At 40.3% G+C, this 19,830-nt stretch overlaps 1 protein-coding gene across 3 annotated transcripts in view; it reads left to right on the top strand.

The window, feature by feature from the left end:
• The window catches only part of LARGE1 (LARGE xylosyl- and glucuronyltransferase 1), a gene marked incomplete at its 5' end in the record, with an annotated part of 201,293 nt that overhangs the window by 132,336 nt on the left and 49,127 nt on the right, over positions 1-19,830 (top strand). For all 3 annotated transcript variants that reach the window (XM_082495721.1, XM_082495723.1, XM_082495722.1), the window contains one exon: positions 6,411-6,515. In XM_082495721.1, coding sequence (XP_082351847.1) covers positions 6,411-6,515 — 105 coding nt within the window. The remainder of the gene's footprint in view (positions 1-6,410; positions 6,516-19,830) is intronic.

Genomic DNA, 19,830 nt, shown 5'->3' on the forward strand with positions numbered 1-19,830 from the left:
AGTCCTATGTTCGTCAGGCTTGGAACTGGCCAATTTAGAAATGTTCCGGCATTCAGAATATGTACCTTTTCCCCTCTTTCCTACTGTCACCTTTTTATTCTCTATCTGTGTCCCATTTTGGTAGCAGAACTCTGCAGTTCTCCTGATTCCTGCCAAGCTTGAATCTGAAATTCTTGTTGAGTTCTTCTCCTGTTCTTACAGCTTACACTGAAGACGTGCATCGCGCTGGCAGTACTTGGCTGTGGCTCCTGCATTCGTGTCTATATTAAATTCCTAATGATTTAAACCACAGCTGTTAAAGTAGTTAGAAGTAGCAAGACAGAGTTCTGCTCTGTTCTCCTTTAATAACCTCCGCAGTGTAGAAATTGCTTACTTCTTATGTTTTTAAAGGCTGAAAAATCCTTTGCACTCGCTTTTCATTTTGGAGGCCTGTACCAAATATACCTAAACCTTGTGGATGTAACAACCAGGAGAGCTGTGCTGAAACAGATGTCTCCTCTGATATCAGCTCATCCTTTGGCCGTGGGCAGTCAAAAGGTGGCACCCCACCCCACCCCCCCTTCCCACCACTCTTAACATGCCTTTTAATTTCCCTTTCTGGAAACAGCCTGATGTCCTGAGGACCACAGAAAGTGCAACTCACCCAAAGGATTTGCGGTGGGTCCCTTGCCCTTACTGTGATTGCAGTGGAGTCATGTGAAAGCCACTGTGGTCTCTAAGACAAAAAAAGGAACAAAGAAGTCTTCCACTAAAGAAGATGTTGCAAGTAGCTGTAATAACTATATTTTTTTACTACTTATTATTGTTTGTAATAGCAAAATACCTCAAGGCAAGAGCTGAGGCTAGGTCCTTTGTACCAAAGACTCTAGAGAAGATAGAATTATCTAAAACTGGGAAAAATCAGGGCAGAATAGGAAAATATTGTTCACAGGCACCAAGATTGTACTGGGCATCAAATGAAGCTAACAGATACCAGACTCATAAATAAAAGCTGATACTTCTTCAGATGTATCATGTGGCACAAGTCACTGGAAGCCAGAGGACCACTATTAAGAAGTGCCACCATACAGCTGCCCTGTTGTGTTCCCTGCTGCTGGAGACACAATTCTGTGCTGGATTGGTCTTCAGCCTGGCCACATGCAGCTGCTGCTATTCTTTCAGTAGAAACTAGCACACAGTTATTACCTCAGTTTACCTAATTATTACCTCATTTACAATATGTGAGGCAGGCAAAATGGGAAAGGGGTAAAAAAGTTAGTGTTATCTCCATTTTTATTAAGGGAAAATCGAGCAAGAGGCTGTTACGTGACCTGTCCTGTGTCATCCAAGAAATCAGTATCTGAGCTAGGAGCTGAGATGAGATCTGGAATCCCCTCTAGTGCCTGAATTAGAGGATCATGCTTTCCCATCCATTAGCCACCAAAAATCTATGAAGTGAAAGCGGAATCGAAGGCATTGAGTTGTCAGGCTCGGAAGTATCTCTTTTTCCATGGAAACCTCTTCCCAGCGACAGCTAAGCTTTTGCAAGAAGAGAAGCACTTCTCATCATGTGAGAGCTGTCAGGGAGCTGTACCGTGCAAAACGCTGTAGCTGTGCAGCTGCCTTCTGGAGAAGTCTCGTCCCGCAGCCAGGCAGCATACAGCCCCGTTTCCAACAATCCACCTGTAATTCTGCCTGCTCGATAATTTTTCACCATGGTCATGCCAGAATCATAGCCTTGTTTTTTGTTGTCCGGCCGTTAGTGGTGATGTATGAATAAGTAAGAAAGAGCTTCATTTTCATAAGCTAACTTGTGCCTGGAGTAACAGAGAGTGAGAGGAGTGCACTTAGTCGTAACTGCAGGGCCAGAGCAGAAAACAGTGACAGAGCTTTTGCTGTTAGTGATGGTATTTTATTATAATAACTCTTAGGAAGAAGAAACAGGCAACTCAGAATGCTGAACGATTCAAATTCATTATGGCAGCCACCGTGTTCTCATCTGCTGGAAGAATAACTCGCATAACTCTCTTATGCTTGCCTTTTACAAAAGGCCCTGGTGGGAAGGAACTCTAGCCCTTCTCTTCAGAAAATCTGGATTCAGACTGTGGTATGATCAGAGGTGAAATAAAGCTGGTGAAAGTTTCTGCAGAACAGCAGGCACCTTGCGGGGAAGGCGTGAAGAGTGGCGCAGGGACTTGTTGGGGCTGATGGATGGTCAGAGAACTGTGGACAAGAGGAGCATTCACTGTGTCTGCTCAACACCGTGCATTGCTTTGGCCAGTGCCTCAGTTCTATAACTTCATTATTCATTTGAAAAAGTAAATAACTAAATGAAATAACTGGTAATGCTCAGATACACTGGACAGATCATTAGTATAAAAAAAAAAAATTGATGAAAGCTTTAAGTGAAACATTTTTAGTTCAAAATTGGAAGGGCAAAACTTACGATTTTATTTTGTTTGAACTTTTAGATACATAGAATACTGTGGTGTATATGGCATATATTATGCATCTGTATTACGTGTCACATTGTTTGATATTATTTAAAATGAGGAGGGTTGTACATTTAGATGTGGTTATTTTGGTGTCTTCGGATCAAAATATTTGGGGAATTTTTTCCAGAGAATATTTCTGAATTTCTTTTTTTCTGTACTGATTCAGAATGAAAACTTTTTTTGTAACCATTAATATTTCCTATGCAGCTGAAGTTCTGGTTTCCTAATCACTTCTGCTCTAAGTCAAGATCATAGAGACAATGTAAAAGGAAATAAAAATACATTCTTCTTTGGCAGAGACAGCAACACTATTCCAGCCTAGAGAAAACAGAAATATAACTAGAGTAGAGATACAAAACATCTCTTCATAACTTTCTGCAAGGTGGCTTGGGAGACAGGCATTCACATCTGCCTAGTAGGTTTTGGACACCAGCAAGGGTTACAACAGGCTGACAAGTTGCATAATGCTCTACTCTAGGACAGTACATGAACACGTGCACATTCCCAGGCCATTGCAAAAGCAAACTAAAGTGTGTTAGCTAACACATTTTACTATTTATGACAAGCTAAAAGGACGTGTACAGGCAGTTATTCCAGCTCAGTTGATACACAGTAAGTTGCATTATCTGATCTGTGTATCTAAGCCCTAAAGCTTACATGATGTTAGTTTCTGCCTTCATCCATGTAGAATCATAGAATCATAGAATTGCTGAGGTTGGAAGGGACCTTTAAGATCATCAAGTCCAACCATTAACCTACCCTGACAAAAACCACTGCTAAACCGTGTCCCTAAGTACCACATCTACCCTTTTTTTAAACACCTCCAGGGATGGTGAATCCACCACCTCCCTGGGCAGCCTATTCCAATGTTTAATAACCCTTTCAGTGAAAAAGTGTTTCCTAATATTCAATCTAAACCTCCCCTGACATAACTTAAACCCATTTCCTCTTGTCCTATGTGCCGTATCAAACCTCAAGAAATAGTGGTGAGAGCAGGATTTGTTTGGGTGTCTTCAAAAATAAAGGGAAAAAGAGGAAGGAAATGATACAGCTACAATAAATATGTGTGAACATAATTTCCTGAGTCTTTTCAGTTTATCTTAGCATGAGAAATAATAACTAAGAAATAAGTGCTTCAGGGGTACATTGTCAGAACTGAGATTTTTGGACTGGTAGGTGGGAAAGGAAAACCATTAACAAGAAGCAAGGTTTGTTCATTTTTTATTATTCATCAGTTTGAAGGCTGAACTCTGTGGCTTGTTGGGAAATGCATGGGGCTAAAATAATGAAAGCAGATTGATGCTCCATGGTAAGGAACTTCAGTATCTGCTTCTTGCAAATGGAATTCTAACATTTCTTTTGATGTTAGCAGTACTATCCTGAGAAGGATCTGTGGACTGCTGAGTTGTGAAATGCGCTGTTAGAATATGGGCAGGGTCACTCACTTCCTACCAGCTGTGCCAATCCATTCCAGCCCAGCTGCACCTGCATTTTTTATTGTGGGTTTTTTGTTGTTGTTTTTTTTTTTTTTTCTCATCCTTTACTAGCCATGGTAGCTTCTTATTTTGATTTATTCTATCTCATCTGTAAGGGAGTGGTTTTAAAGAACAGGCAATCTTCCAACACAGAAGCAGCAAGTGTTGGTTTAAATTGTTCCCCTCAACCTTTTTTGGCTGAGACTTGTTTCAGCCAGTTGAGAGCCCTTTCATATTTCGTCACAATATAAGGCTCATGGCGCCTCATGTGCTGTCTAGTGGGTTTCATATGGCTCACAGGTTGAGAGATGCTACAGTTTTATCTGTACGAACAAATCATCAGCTGCTTAGGATGCATCTGCCTCTAATCTGTCATTTCCTTCACGGAATCACGGGATCACGGAATTTTCAGAGTTGGAAGGGACCTCTAGAGATCATCTAGTCCAACACCCTGCTAAAGCAGGATTGCCTAGAGCACATTACTCAGGACTGCATCCAGGCGGGTCTTGAAAATCTCCAGAGAAGGGGACTCCACGACCTTCCTGGGCAGCCTGTGCCAGTGCTCTGTCACCCTCACTGTAAAGAAGTGTTTCCGTGTATTTGAACGGAACTTCCTGTGTTCTAACTTGTGCCCATTACCCCTCGTCCTGTTACTGGGAACCATTGAAAAGAGCCTGACTCTATCCTCCTTCAGCCCACCCTTTAGATACTTGTACGCCATCTTCATTCTCTTGTGCATTGCACTCTGTTAATATTACCAGTTTTGAGTAGCACCGATGAGGTGATAAATGTGTGGAGGTCTTTTATATGATCGTTTCTGCCCTCCCCCGGATTTTCCATGATGTATGGAGTATAATGTGAATGAGGTATGAGGTATTAAATGAGGTATGGAGTATAATGTGAAAAGTTAAATATATATTATATATAACATATAATGGAAAAGGAAAGACATCATTAGACAATGAGGTCTGGTGAAGTTTGGCATGTTGTGATTAGGATAGGGTAGGGTGATCCTGAACAGTGGTGTGAAGTGGACTTGGTAACCTCTCAAGGTTATTTCTAGATTGATTTGTGTTCACTCCTTGAATGCTTTTGTATTCTTCTGATTTATATGTTATATGCATTGGCCACTCACTGCTGCCCACAGTCTTTAAAACAGCATTTGAGACACGTGTGGGGGTTACTGACATTCCACTGAATTAGAGATACCGCAGGAGAGTATTGCAATCCCCTGACCTATCGTAACGTCTTCCTAGCTGATTATAAAATTGAATTAATCCCTTCTGTCTTTATGTCTTAATTCTCAGTCCGATCTTGTCTTGGGCCATACCAAAATTTTAGTGATACAGCTATGGTCCTACATAAGCAACCTATAATGATCATTTAATGCTTTCAGCGCACTGTTGTGACCATACACCCAGTTTTATGAACATAGCTGGGATTTGAAAATGTGCCTTCAGAGGATAATGCTTAATTGCTTTCTCAAAAGGTTGCAAAATAATTTCCAGTCCCAGTCTTCGTGTCCTCACTGGGTAGGTTCCTCTGTCAAAACACCATTCCTCTTCCTTAGTTTGACGAGATCCAAATAGAGTTTTCCCCTTCCCTCCATCCTCTCTCACCAGAGCATCATTTCAATCACTTCTCTTATTTACATTTTATACAGCACATTTCAGGATAGATAATTAAGTCCTTATCTATACAAACATTCATTTTTCAGTTGATTTTTAAGCAGTGCAAACCTTCTAGACACATTTGATTTAAAACACGTTTTACTCTAGCTGAAGCCAGCTGCTAATCAATGTAAGCTAAACCAAAATAAGCCCATCTAAAACTGAAATCATAATTTCTATGCAGCGTTCCACACAGACTTACCTAAATGTCTTTTAAATTACTCTCTTAAATTAAAGCAGTGCAACTTTCTTATGTAGGGAAACACGTAGAATCCAATATTTTCCTGAGCAAAAGGGATTTCCTTTGTGACTGAGAAAAAAGTCCCTGAAATTAGTGGGGGGGAGCATGGGAAGAGGATAATTTGTTATACTGAGCCTTGTTCTTCAATTATATTATCTCCACCAGAGTATAAACAGATCTTCATATTAGATGATGATTTTACCAACACTTACTTCTCACTAGGAGGATTCTTCATCATTGTATTCCAAAATCAAGCAGCATTTGGATTTGTCTGGGTGATATATTTTTGTCAGCATGACAAAGGTTCCCACAGTGTTTAATTACTCAGACTAGCCAGGGGAGAAGGAAAGAAATGAGCCGTGCTGAGTGTGCTGCGCCAGGCTTGCTCTCTGCTACATACGCAGGCATCTTCCGAATGCGTGAAAGGAAGGCAGCACCCGAACTTCTGTCTTCTCTTTCCACTGGCTGTCCCTCTCCAGGTTTCATTTGTGTTTTCCATTGATTGGCCGTCTTTTGTGTCATGATCTTTTTGCAATTTGCTCATTTCCAGGGCAGCAGGTTCTTGGCTTGGTGGAGAACCAGAGTGATTGGTATTTGGGCAACCTTTGGAAGAATCATCGGCCCTGGCCAGCGCTTGGGAGGGGCTACAACACAGGTAGGCCCTGATGGTTTTCTTTGAATTAATGCTTGTACTGAGCATGCAGTCAGTCTCCTTGTATAGAGAGTACGAGATGTGGTAACTTGTACCTCCCTTCCTAACCTACTGCAAAACTTGTCGTTTAAAGCAGTAAAACTGATGCAGTGTGATGCATTTTGGAGTTTCTGGTTCTGTGCTACTCTGAGAATATGTTCCTTCTCTAAATGGTCTCAAGGAGATTGCGTGGCATCCTTTGGGGAAGGACAGAGCTTTTCAGCAGTCTGGCACATCCTCAGCACATTTCCTACAAGATTTCTGTCCATGATGAAGCGTATGTAGGCCCAGCAAGAGGGAAAGAATAGGAATCAAGGCTCATTTTCTGTAAAGAGGTAAACGGTGTCACAGAATGTCAGCCCAATAAAGATCTAACTCCTGCAGGACAGCAACAGGGTCATAATTGTCCTAATAAAATGCAAACTACTGGCCATCAATTTCTGCTGCCGTGAGAAGGAAATAAAGGCACTAGATCAGAGAGAGAATTTATTAGGTTACAAGAGACAGGTCTTCCCACTGATTTGTGTTTGGTGTGTGAGAAAACATACCAGATGCATAAAGAACACACAGGTACATCTAAATCATTTTGAAGCTAGGCTTTACATGCTGATGCAGTGAGTTAGGTTCCCTCTCTATTTGTAATAAAAGAGCAGAACAGATGGTGAAGCCTCCATTTAGAAAAGATGAGTCCATTTAAATATCCCTGCGCTATCAGAAAATTATTCGCCATAATAGTGGGTTTGCTTCTCGGAAATATGTTGGATTGAATTAAAAGGAGTAACTAGAAAAAGGATTGCACAAGCTGTGGTTGGGTCATCTCTATGTCGATATGCCTTTGTATATTTGGGGAAATCATGCCAGTTTTTGTGAATTTGTATTTCAGCCTCTGCAAAGCAGTTCTGTTCAGCGAAAATGTTCATAAGAATAGCCTAACAGAACACAGATAGATCTGGATAGAGGATTTTGCCAAAAGAGGTTTGTTTCCCCGTTCTATACTTGCCAGAGCAGAATTGTATATATAAAGGCTTAGGCTGCCTGTCTCCCCACCTCACCTCCCCAAAGGCAGAGCTAAGTTTCATGTATTTGTCCTGAAACCTGAAAGCTTATATTATACACAACTAAACTTGATGTCAATTCTGTTCCGTGTTACCCCACAAAGCAGTATCTTTTGTTCTACTGAGAGATGACTACCTTTCATAGTTACTTTCTTTCTGCAGCATTTTTGCTTTTTCCTTTCTTCCATTTTAATGCTGGCAGAGAGAAATGTGTCACAACCACATAACATTAGAATAACCCAGGAATGTACGGGTGGGTAGCATCTAAAATGCAATTATGTAAATAAAAATGCTGTAAAGCTTTAATTTATATTAACTTACTGTTCCAAATGTTTTATAGGGATACCAAATGTCAGTATATCACAAAATTCTTCCACTGAAAGCAAAAATAATTGAGTGTCTCCAGTCCTTCACATACATTGCACGTGTTAAGTCTCGGTATGTGTTAATACATACCTACAGGCCATGCAGAATCCTGCCCATGGTTTTAGTCTGCTCACAGTTTCTTTCTTCAGACAACTCACCTGTGGTTATAAAAACTTTCTTTTTTGTAGAAAGAGAACCAGGAGGTACATAATGAATGGCAGATTGACAAGTGATCATAAGAAGTGGATTGATGTTTTTTCGAGTACATGGAACAAGAGGTCACTGAGTGAACAGTGCAACCTCTGAGAAGTAGCAAACGATGTTATTGACAGAATCAGCGTCATTTACTATAATTTTCTTAATTTAATTCATTGTTTGCCTCAGTAATCTAGCAGAGATTGGAGGCATAAATCTCTAAAGGAAGATGAAATACCAAGTGAAACCGGAGCTTGTTTGATATGTTCAGTAAATTAAAATAATCGACACTGAATGCAACACTGTGGCCAAGGAGGATTTGGAAAACTAAAGCGGGCGGTGGGGGGGGGGAGGAAGGGACGGGGACAGGACAGGAAAAAGAGGCAATAACTCTAAGCAAAACAGTCATGAAAGACAGTGGGCCAGAAAAGGGAGGACTCAGAAATTCAGGTGCTTAAGAGTTGTACTTAGGAAATGTAAAAGGGCCCCCAAAACCCTGAAACTTTATGAGCTAAACAAAGCTGGATAAGGAGATGCTTTCAGGCAGACTTTGCTTTTGCTCTTGGGAGAGTGTTTGCTACAGTCCTAGGATACAATCCTAAAAAAAGAGATTTTTATTTGCGCCTCTTCAGACAGACCCAAGCCTGGCAGATATTATGCAGAAGCACCCCTCAAAGTCAAAATTCTTCCACTGCTTCCTCCCAATTTCGGAAGCAAATAATTTCCCTTTCACTCCTACCTTTCTGTGTCTGAGCCACCCTGGACAACATACAAGTTGAGGCGATCCCAGAAGGCAGATACATTAAAGCCAAAGGTGTATTTGTTCCTTCTCCACTAGCTCTTTAAAACCAGTAAGCATGCGCATTCTCCTATTCCTGTGTGCTCAGGAGGCCAAATCTCCTGACAGCCAGTACGGATTTTCAAGGAAAGATTTTATTTGCTTGGTTTTCATCCTTCGTCCTCATTTGCACAGGCAAATAATATCATCTGAGGAAAACCAGACCAAACTCAAAAGTCGGTTCAGGGACAATTTAACTGGTGTTTAAAATGCTCTTAGTTAGAACCATTCTTTATTTGAGATAACGTTCCCTTCTTCAAGCCATTTTAAACACAGTTCCTCCTGCACCACAAAGGTACCCAGTTTTTTTCTGTACCTCATTGGCCGAAACTCAGTAAGCTGCTTAATCAAATACTTTTTTTTTAATATATTATCCACTCCATTTTGCTTGTCTATACTGAGATTAACTCTTACAGACTCCTCATACGTTAGTGAAAGCATACTTTTCTCTCTGTATAATCTGTATTGTCTTTCACTGACTAAACTGTGCTTTTGAAAGTATTGCCTGAGCCACATGATGATTTTTCTCTTTACAGATGTTAAACTGACAGCTGCAGAATTGCACTGTACGGTTTGATGTTCATTTCTGGAGTAACGGTCATCTTAGTCCTCAGAAAAGTGTCTTGTCAAAGAAATTCTAAACATAAAAGCTTTTAGTACTTTGTCTGCCTTATACTTTCCGTCACGGTGGAGAATAGCTTTTAAAAGCAGTTTCTGGTGACGGTTACCATGATTTCAGGCCACTTCCTTAGCTGGTGTGAATCACCCCTGGCTTCTCTGGCTTTAGTGCAGCAGGGCCAGCTTACCTCAGCTGAGAATGGCCTCCACACCTTTCAAATGGAGCTTTAGGATGGATCTGTGCCTGTAATTTGTGTGCCGGGGAGGGGCACACAAACTTTGGCCCAGGGGATTTCAGACTCCTGAGGATTTGAGGCACATCTGAAATACACTGTCTCGGTGCAACTACTAGATACTGTAAGGAGGTGTCTCAACAGCTTGAGCTGCAGATTCATACTCCCACACCGAGAGATGTCACATTACCAGATTTGCGGATTGAGAACAGAAGGGAATGGCTAGCGCCTAACAATTACCAGGCTACGTGTGCACCGTGCATTATTGCTCCTGTGTTTGTAATGATGGGAAGAACGCTAGAAGAATGCTTTCCTTTATTGTTTCCCTGAAAAAAAGAGACGTATAGAAGATGAGTTGGAAGTGGGAAGCATATGTTGTGTCATTTTTTGCATAATATTTAACAATTGGGAATAATAAAGACAAGCATAGGGCAGACTGTACAAAATTAGACTGGATCACATCTCGTGCTTCTTCGTGATGAAAGTGTACAGCTTCAGTGCAGAAACCAAATGACTAGTAAAGCAATCCAAAATGAGAGAGTGGGGTGGTCATGGAACTGCCTGTGGTCCTACTCAGCAAACATGATAACCGCTTTCATCCAAGCTCCACGGCTTCTGCTTGCAATATTGTGATAATGGATCTGATGTTAAGAAGTGCTGAGCACTTGTAGTTTAACCAGACATTTCTTTTCTTCAGAAATCCTCACAATTAGTGCTTTAAATAGATATTGTTGCATAATTCTGGGTAGATCTGGTACCAAAATGCCTTTTTCCCACCTCAGAAGAGTCAGAATTCCATGACAGCCGTCTAAATACAGCACTAATTTACAAATTACATTCCATAGATTCTGACTGAACTAGTTCTTTTCTCCATGGTGTAAAGAAAGGAATATAGTGGTTGTGTGAGAGAGGAGATTTTTTTGAATTGTCTCAATCAATGAAGAAGTCGGAGAACTCATGGTTTATAGAATCTTTAAAGACCCACCACTGGGACGTGACTCAATTTAGCCATGCCCTCTCTAAAATGCACTGCAATATTCCTACTGCTCATTACGTAAAACAGTAGTCAAGTTTCATATAGGAACTGGTATTGTTAGGTTTGGTTGTAAGTACAAGAGCACTTGCAAACAGAGGAAAAATACATTTTAGTGATTAAAAAAAAAAATAGAAAAAAGGAAAGTCCAACACCAATGTCAAGGCAAAAAGTAGCACTTTCTTCACCTACTCAGATTCACACTGTACCATTTTTTTGGAACAGATTATTCCTTCTTTAAGATACCGTGAACTCATTCAGAAAATATTGTTGTCAGTGCAAATCATACTGACCCACACGTGCCTTATAACACACAAAGATTCATTTGAAGTACAGGTAGCATGCACATTGTACAGGTAGTAGTTTAGGAAGAGCCAATACGTTGCTTTTAGGCTCAACAGGAAATGTCAGTCTGTTCGTGTCACTGGTGGGAAGCTAAAATGATAAATCTGCATTTGATGACCACATCCCTATCATTGTTGTCTATAATCTGTAGCTTGCACTTAAAAATAAGCTATCTTAAAGCTGACTACCCTCAAAGAATAGCTTCCTTTCCAGTCTTTCTCGTGCAGTTTCTAAAGCATGTGATGTACTGGGAACTCGTTTTCAGCACGCTTGACATTTCTGAAATGCGGGTCAATATGTATTTGATTTTGAAAATGGTGCCTCTAGTTTGAGAGGCCTATCCACATAATAATGGCATTGCTGCAACTGCATTAGTCTACTGTTCATTGCATTCTCTGAGATACAGCCTCTGCTCCTTGGCAATTGAATCTATCAGACCTTGCAGTAACTCTCTCTTTTTAAAATAATACCTGACTTCCTTTGAAACACTGAAAACCTTCATCTCCTAAGAACTCTGTCATAAAAAAACAGACAGTCTATACGAGATGCTAGTTTCTATTTTATTGGCGTAAATAAAAAGTATATTTGTTTACTTGATTAAATTGTCCTACTTCGGGTTTTTTTACTGGTCTGACCTAAGTTCATATTGTCGATCTCCATGGAATGTGCATGAATAGGACATATGCATACACTATTCCAATCTAATGATTTAAAAAATCATTCTGAAGCGCGGTATTTTTTGCTTGATTGAGACAGTTCTTTAAGTGAACATACGTAGCTTGATGAGTCATTATGTTGTCCAGCGCTCTGAAATGCCCTCTCTTTATTGTAGAGGGACCATCATTAGCAGGTTAAATTTAGATGAATGACTTGCACATAAAAGCTTAGTAGAGGCATCCAGGTGCCTAAACTGAGAACAAAACCTTCTATTATATGGCCAGAGAACCCCAGACAAATGCACAGTAATAGTAAACCCAGTATATTTTCTTCTGAAGTGCAAGTTCACTTTCCAGTTTCTCATTGCGCTCATAAAAGTGATCGTCTAAAGAGTTCTTTTTTGTAGATACAGAAACAGAGTTTTTAGCCGTAGTCCCAAAGCAAAGAAAGAGGCATCACGGTTGGACTCCATCTTTGGACTCTAATGGGTAGCTTGGTGCCTGTCACAGAAAGTAGCAGAGTACCTAAGATGTCTTTCTACGCCCTTGTCTCAAAGCTGTTGCCTCTAAGAGAGTGCCAACAAAACACAGTTGAATTTGGTCATAGATCACTCTCTTAGGTGCCATTGGCTACAGAAATCACTATGCTTTAATCATTTTAGTGACAGGGCAATTTAGATTCAGGACAAACCTTCCTCCTTTAAAAAAATTATCAAGATACTTTATACTCCTTGAGTTGGAGATGTTATGAGAAAGAATCTGCAAAATTGACTGGACACAGAGATCCCACAAGCAGCAGCTCAATTCTTTCCTTTCCCCGTTGTCTTTCTTCTGACCCTTATGTTGAGCTACATCTTGACTTTAATTATTCCTGCTGTAGCTCCTGAACCTTCCCTCCTCCACCTGTCTGTATTGAACTGAGTTCAGGGGAGGGTGGGAGCACTGCAATACCCTGTATATACAGATAGTTCCTACACTGTTGATCTCAAGGCCTTAGCCGAGATGGTGAAAAGAGAAGCTTTGCCGAATAGCATCATAGAATTATAGGCAACTCAGATCAGAAAGGAGGTCTTCTAGTCCTCTTCCCACTGAAAGCCAACTCAGGTTGCTCAGGGCCTTTTCCAATTGAGTTTTTGCTATCTACAAGGATACCTCTCAAGGCAGCTTGTTCCTGTGTTTGGCCACTGTCTTGGTGAGAAAAGTAAAATATAAAAGTAAAAAATTCCTCATTTGTAATTAGAATTCTATTTGCTGCAATTTGTGTCTGTTAAGTCTCATTCTGTTTCTGTGCATCTCTTAGAAGAATTTGGCTCCATCAAGTAGTTGTAGACAGCCATAAGAGATCCCCATAGCCTTTTCTTCTCCAGGCTGAACAAGCCCCCTTCTCTTAGCTTCTCCTCATACATGTTCTCCAAGCCTCTAACCATTTTGATTGCTCTCTGCTGGACTTACTCCAGCATGTCAGTGTCTTTGTTAGACTGAGGAATCCAAAACAGTAGTTCAGATGTGGTCTTACAAGTGCTGAGTAAAGAGTGGTAATCACTTCCTTTGATCCAAGGGGCTATATTAGCCCAGGATGTGGTTGGCCGCCTTTGCCACAAGGTAGCACTGCTGGCTCATGTTCATCTTGCTGTCCACCAAGCTGACTAGGACTTCTCCTGAAAAGCTCCCTTCTATCCACTTTTCCTCCAGCCTGTAATGTCCATTCAGGAATAGTCCCGTGGAGGACTTTTCATTGAACTTTATGAGCTTTCTCTTAGCTCACTTGTCCAGCCTGTCAAGGTCCCTCTGAATAGCAGCCATATCCCCAGGGTATTGGCCACAGACCCCAATTTGGTGTCATGTGTGACGTTGCTGAGGACGCATTGTATCTCATCTCCAGCTCATTAATGAAGATGCTAAACAGTATCAGCCCCAGTGTCAACTCTTGTGGAATACAACTTGTAACTGGCTGCCATCTGAACGTTTTATTGCTGAACACAACCCTTTGAGCTTGGCAGTCCAACTTACTTTGCAGGCACCCTTGTAGTCCAGTTATCCAAACTGTACCTCAGTTTAGCTATATGAGAATGCTAAACGGCTCCACACACATTTTCTCCTTACACAAATGCATCCCTGTATTTCTGTTGTGAACCTAATCCTGTCTCTCTGTTACTAGAAGAGAAATGGTCGTGGAGGAAGGATTGACCTGCAGCTGACCTTTGGGTGAAATCATTGCATTAAAGTACATTATGCTTCCAGGGTTTTTTTAAAATGTTATAGTTAATTTTTAGGCTTGTTCATTCTGTGCTGCTGCTTTCTTTCCCCTAATCCATTTCTTAGAACGTTCTATTCCTCCTGAATCTCCAGTCAATAAACTGCCCATTAAGGGGGGTGGGGGAAGTTGTCTGGTTGCTTCTGAATGCAAAACCCCAAATCTCTTTGTCATCCAACTATAAAGAAATACCTGAGAGGCTGTTCAGCCCATGAGCTACATTTCTTCCTCTGTTGCTAAGGTATTGACTGAACACTAGACCAAAAAAAGCTATGACTGGCTCTTACTCATTGTCCCAGTCCCTACAATTAGCCTTGTGGACTACTGTTAATATTAGAAGCCAGCCAAAATAATTATCACCTGTGCAGGGTGCATTTTTCTTCTTCACATAGTCCAAAGTGGAAACCTGGTAAAATTGTTGACATTTCGACTCCTTGCTTTTGAGATGTATCAAAACCAAAAAAACCCCACACAATTTAAAGCAGTGGTCTCTGTTACCTTTCACTTTTTGCTGCTTTCTGAGGGAAAAAAAAAAAAACAAACCAACAAACCAAAACATAGATAAGCATCATGGATAAGGTCCAGATCTGATATAAATGCCTGACTCTTGTGTTAAATAGACCTAAGCTGATTTACAGGAGCTGAGGATCAAGAAACAGACTTTTTCCTCTTAATGGTGGGTGATTCTTTGGTGGAAAGTCTAAGATAGATTAGTTTTGGAAGACATACTTGCTTTCATCAGGGCGAATATTCAGCGAATTCCAGCAAACCTCCTCTGTTTTTATCCATGGAAACAAGCTTTGTGTGATCCCTTTTTCCAAACATGCCTGCAAGGGGAGATTCAATGACCGCACCTCCTGCACAGTAACCCTTTAGAGTCTGTAGTATTCTGTGATTCCTCTTCAGGACATCTCACCCAAAGTCCAATTACTCTGGCTGGATGTAGAGTTGTGACACTTACTTGCACTTCTATGTTTTCAGGCACTGACATGTAAAATTGTACTCTCAGAAAGAATGACGAGATGCATGAGAGTCAGTCCAGGATGGGTAATCAGATGAACATGAACTCCAAATTTAATACAGGTGTCAAAATACTGCCTGTGATCATTGAATATATGAACAGGGAGATTTCAAGTATCAGAACGGGAGATACATTTCTTTTGTATTGGGTGTAGACTTTTTACTCCTGACATACTGGAAGTCTACACTGTCAGGTGACTTAGCTGCCTAATTCATTCTTTGCTCTTGGCTCCTTGATCATCCACAGGGCACAGAAATGAGTTGGTACCCTGTATTTCTCAGGAAGTAACCTGTCTTTTGTCAAGAAAAAAAAAAAAAAAGAGTTTAAATTGTTGATAGTTCACTCCAGGAGGTATTTCTGGAAGGTAGTATGGATAGGACTAGACTGTTTGGCACCTCTTTCCAGTCCTTCAACACTGCATCAGAAGACTTCGCACTCTCTAATATTCCCACATGCCCTGCTGACGTTCTCCAGTGCACACAGCATAGCCCCTCAGTTCCATGCTAAAAACTCTCCAATTAGAAAATTGTAACACAGCTGTCTCATAATGTTGGACACTGAGAAATGCAAACAAAGTAATTTTTATGTCTAAAAACTGAAGGAAGACAAACTAGGCCCTCAAAGACAAGCACTATGTAGTATAAATGTGGCCAGCCTGTTCAGTAAAGAGCTAGACCCTGATGAAAGTGTGTACAACTGCTCCATAGTTCTTGATCTGGTGCTAGTGATCACGTCTTGTAGCGGATATATTTTAAAATGTAGATTTAGCTACTTGTCCAGGTCTAATCTCCACAGGTCAAAGACGAGTACTTACAAACTAACAAAGTTCAAAGAAAATACTGGAAAATTTCCCATAAAGTTGGGAAAAATGGCTCCAGGAGCTTATCTGGGAAGAAGTCAAGGGATAGTTTGATCATAACTTATTAATATCTGCAGGAGAAAAAACATTTCTTAATAGAGGGCTTGCCAATTTAGCAAAGGTTCAGAAAGATCAAATGACTGCAAGTTCAAAGACATGTTCAAATTAGAAATAAGGGAAGTATCCTTCATCAGGATAATTATACATTGGAATAACTTACCAAAGTCTGTGATAGATTATCCATTATTGTAAATTTTTAAATCAAGACTGAATGTTTTTCTAGAAGTTATGCTCTAGTTAAAGCACAAATTGATTTTGAAAAATCCTATGGCCTCTGTTATGCAAGAGCTAAAAATTATCCTTTCTGACTTTATCACTTAAATACGTATTTAACTGAGACTTTGTTTTTGTCTCAACTGAGGTCCCCTAAGCACCCAGGCAAATGAAATCACAGATAACCTGCCGTGTAAGAACTTACAGCATTTTTAGTGTTGAAGAGAGGAAAAGTTCTTTAAAACTTTGTCTAAGATTTCCACATTTCCCCCATGTCACCTTTTTTTTTTGGTCTCGCGTATCAAAGCGCTTTAAAATAAAGCATATCTGACCTGATGTGTACCTGACCATCTTTTCATTAGTGCCAACTTTTGGTGCCTCCATCATGACTTCCAGACATGTGAAGAGATGCATACTGGGTAGCTGTTGGGTGATACTTGTGCATGGCAGTGATGTGAGACACATCTTTGAGACAGCTCTCCTCTGCTTAATTTAGATTGGTCGTTGCCATTGTGCTACAGCATATAGAAGCTGAAACCTCCCTCCTCTCTCCCTTTGTTGGTGTGCAGTTAGCATGTGTTATCTGAGGTTTAAAACTTCTGGATTTTTCTGAGAAAAAGCTTTCCTAATCTTTTAAATTTCAAGATAATCTAATGATTTGCCTCTTGTGGGTTTGGCTTTTTTTGCCCTCTTGGGAGCCATCGTCTCCCTCATTCATCGAGAAGTCCCTGGAATATTTGCTTTCCACTGCCTTTAAAATGTGATCTGTATACTCTATATGCTCACAAGAGTCACGGAGTGCAAAGGCACTCCTCAGAAAACTGAGGAGCTTTTTAAAACCCATGTAAGGAGCTTCTTCACAGATGGTTTTCATCTTCTACAACTCTTTGCACAGGGTTCAGGAAACACAGGGATTCAGGAAAGATTGCTATCCCTACTGTCTTCCTTGACGCCCAAGGCAAGTAGAGAAGCTGGGAAGAACTCTAGCCCTCTCTGATTTTGCTAATATTTGTCTTTTTGCCAGCCATGTTGTCTTCTATTATAGGAATTAGGAGTACTTTATCAGCAATTTGAGCAGGAAAGTGTATGACTTTGCGCTGCTTGGGATCTATGTAAGAGAAGGCCAACTCCTCAAGGGCTAGAAATGGTTCTTCTTTGCTGACCTCCAAGAGACCTGTAGAATTGTTACTTCTCTTCACAAGACTCTGGAAGATAGGAGGGGAGGGCATTACTTTAAGGTCTTTAAGTAGCAGAGGTTTTCCTCCGTAGACTTCCTAAAAGTCGTATGGCTCATGACCCCTCTCCTCTAGACCTTTTAGACTACTGAATCAAGAAAATTTTTCTGTAGCAGCTTTTGAGGCTTTAAGAAAGTTGGAGAAATTCCCCCAGAAATGGAAGTCATTAAAGAGAAGATACAAAGCCTATTTATCTTTTTCAAATTGCTCAGGAAGAATAGCAATCTAAACAATACAGGAACAATTAGAAAATCGGGAAATTCTGAGGTACAGTCAGTAGCTCTGTAAGAAGTTAGAATCGTGCTTGAGTATATCCTTCATCTTAACTCTGCCTAAGGGGAAACAGCATACTTTGGCAGAGGAGAACAAAGAAAATAAAATGTTCCATTTCATTAAATGGTCATCAGGAAGTGTAAACAAAATGTTTATAATGCTCCAAGAGGAACCAGGCTCCCAACAGAGTGAGCGCACTACATTTCAAAATCCACTCTATCACAGCTTCACTCTCAATACATGTGCTGCGAAAACAAGGTCTATTGCGTTCTGTCACTGTGCCCGGAGGGACACCCACTTTCCATTTCAAAACAGATTCTCAGCCTTGTTCTGTTTTCTCAGAGAAAAGTTCAAATGTGGAGTCATCGTTTATTCTCAATTAACACATTGTGCATCCCTGCAAGTTTTTATTAGGGTTTTTTACATTGCGAAAGGGTTTTTTTGGAGAAAAAGGCTGGTGCATGTGAGTTCATAGTTAAATAATGTATCAAGATACTCCAAAAATGTGTTAGAATGACAGCCCTTTGGTCATACTGTTAAAAGCTATAGACATAAACTATGGTTTTCTTATACTAACGATACAGCTAGTCAAATTTTGAGCAGCAGTTAGATAGATGGTCTATAAATGAAGTGAAATAAATGCAGTGATTTTCATCCACACAACGACTTAAAATGAAGATTTAAGAATGCATGCAGTGGCTTGTAGTGGAATTGAAGCTTTAATCCAATGTTTTGATCCCTATCAGCCATATACCTGTGTTTTTCTGTTTGCTCTTGATACTATGGGTGGAGAGCAGAGGCCACAATCTGGCGTGGAGGCGTGGTGCAGTAGATTCCAAATGCAGTCCTTAGCAAAACTAGTTGGTCATTTGGGTCCTGATCTAGCAAAGGCATAGTCGCATTCCTAGCATTACATACTGTATCCACTTCCATTGATTTCAGGTACAATAAACTGGAATTAAAAGAACACATGGAAGCGTTTGCTAAGGTACTAAGCAGTCAGCACTATCACAGTGCTTCTCCTGGGAGAGCAGAGTTCCAAGCCCCTTCCATAGCACCTAAAACTGAACTCAACTTTTTGGTGCCAAATCTATTTCACAAAACATGGTATCTTACTGTTGTTTGTACTGCCTTAAATCTCTGGGTCAGTTATTTATTGTAGCAAATCTCCTTCATGTCAGCCCTATTTAAGATTATTTCTTACAGCATCTAAGACTTGGTGGTTTGGTGCATGATCTTTGGTACGCTGGTTGGATATTGTAAAATCCCCGTAATTTTTTCAAAACTCACTATTGTTTCATAATATCTTTTCAAGTGTGTCTTGCTTGCCCTTCTCAGCTACTGTAATGGTATCTACTTGCTCTCTGTCTACATGGTTCACTGTTCTAGGCTTAGTTACAAGAAGAATTTTTTAAAACCTGACAAGGAGAGGCTCTGAGATGCTGCTCACATAATATGGCATTGCCTCAACAAAAGCATCCTGTTCCACCTGAAAGGAGCAGGCAAAGTAGCGCTTACAGAAAATGATCCCTTAGTAGCTACATTTTTTTCCCCCCACAGCACTGAGTATTTTTTCAGCCAACTTAAAAGGGCCATTGTAATAAATTGATTGAGTTTGAAAGCTTGTCCAATTTCACTATAACTTCTGTAAGTGATTCTTAAAGTGTTGTTTATTACTTCCAGCTCTATTGTATATTCCTCTCTGAATTTTGGGAAAAGCCATAGTCTGTGTTCCTGAAGCAAGAGGGGGGGAGTGCTTGGTAGCATTCCAAGGGAAATTGCTGATGTTTCTGCAAACTTTCAATTTACTATTCAGAAAAATGAAATGAAATATTTTGTTTTGGAATGGATTAACAAAAAACCCCGACTATTTTGCTGAGATGACGTGAAGCATCTACTGAAACCATTGCTTAGTCAAAACATTGGAAAGACAAAAAATTGATTCGGATTGAATAAAAACAACGGGAAAAGAACAAAAAATTCAGGTGACCCCCCGAGTTTTATTAGACCCAAAATGAAACATTT

The sequence above is a fragment of the Vanellus vanellus genome, assembly GCF_965231255.1.
Source record: "Vanellus vanellus genome assembly, chromosome: 1".
NCBI classification, from domain to species: Eukaryota; Metazoa; Chordata; class Aves; order Charadriiformes; family Charadriidae; genus Vanellus; species Vanellus vanellus.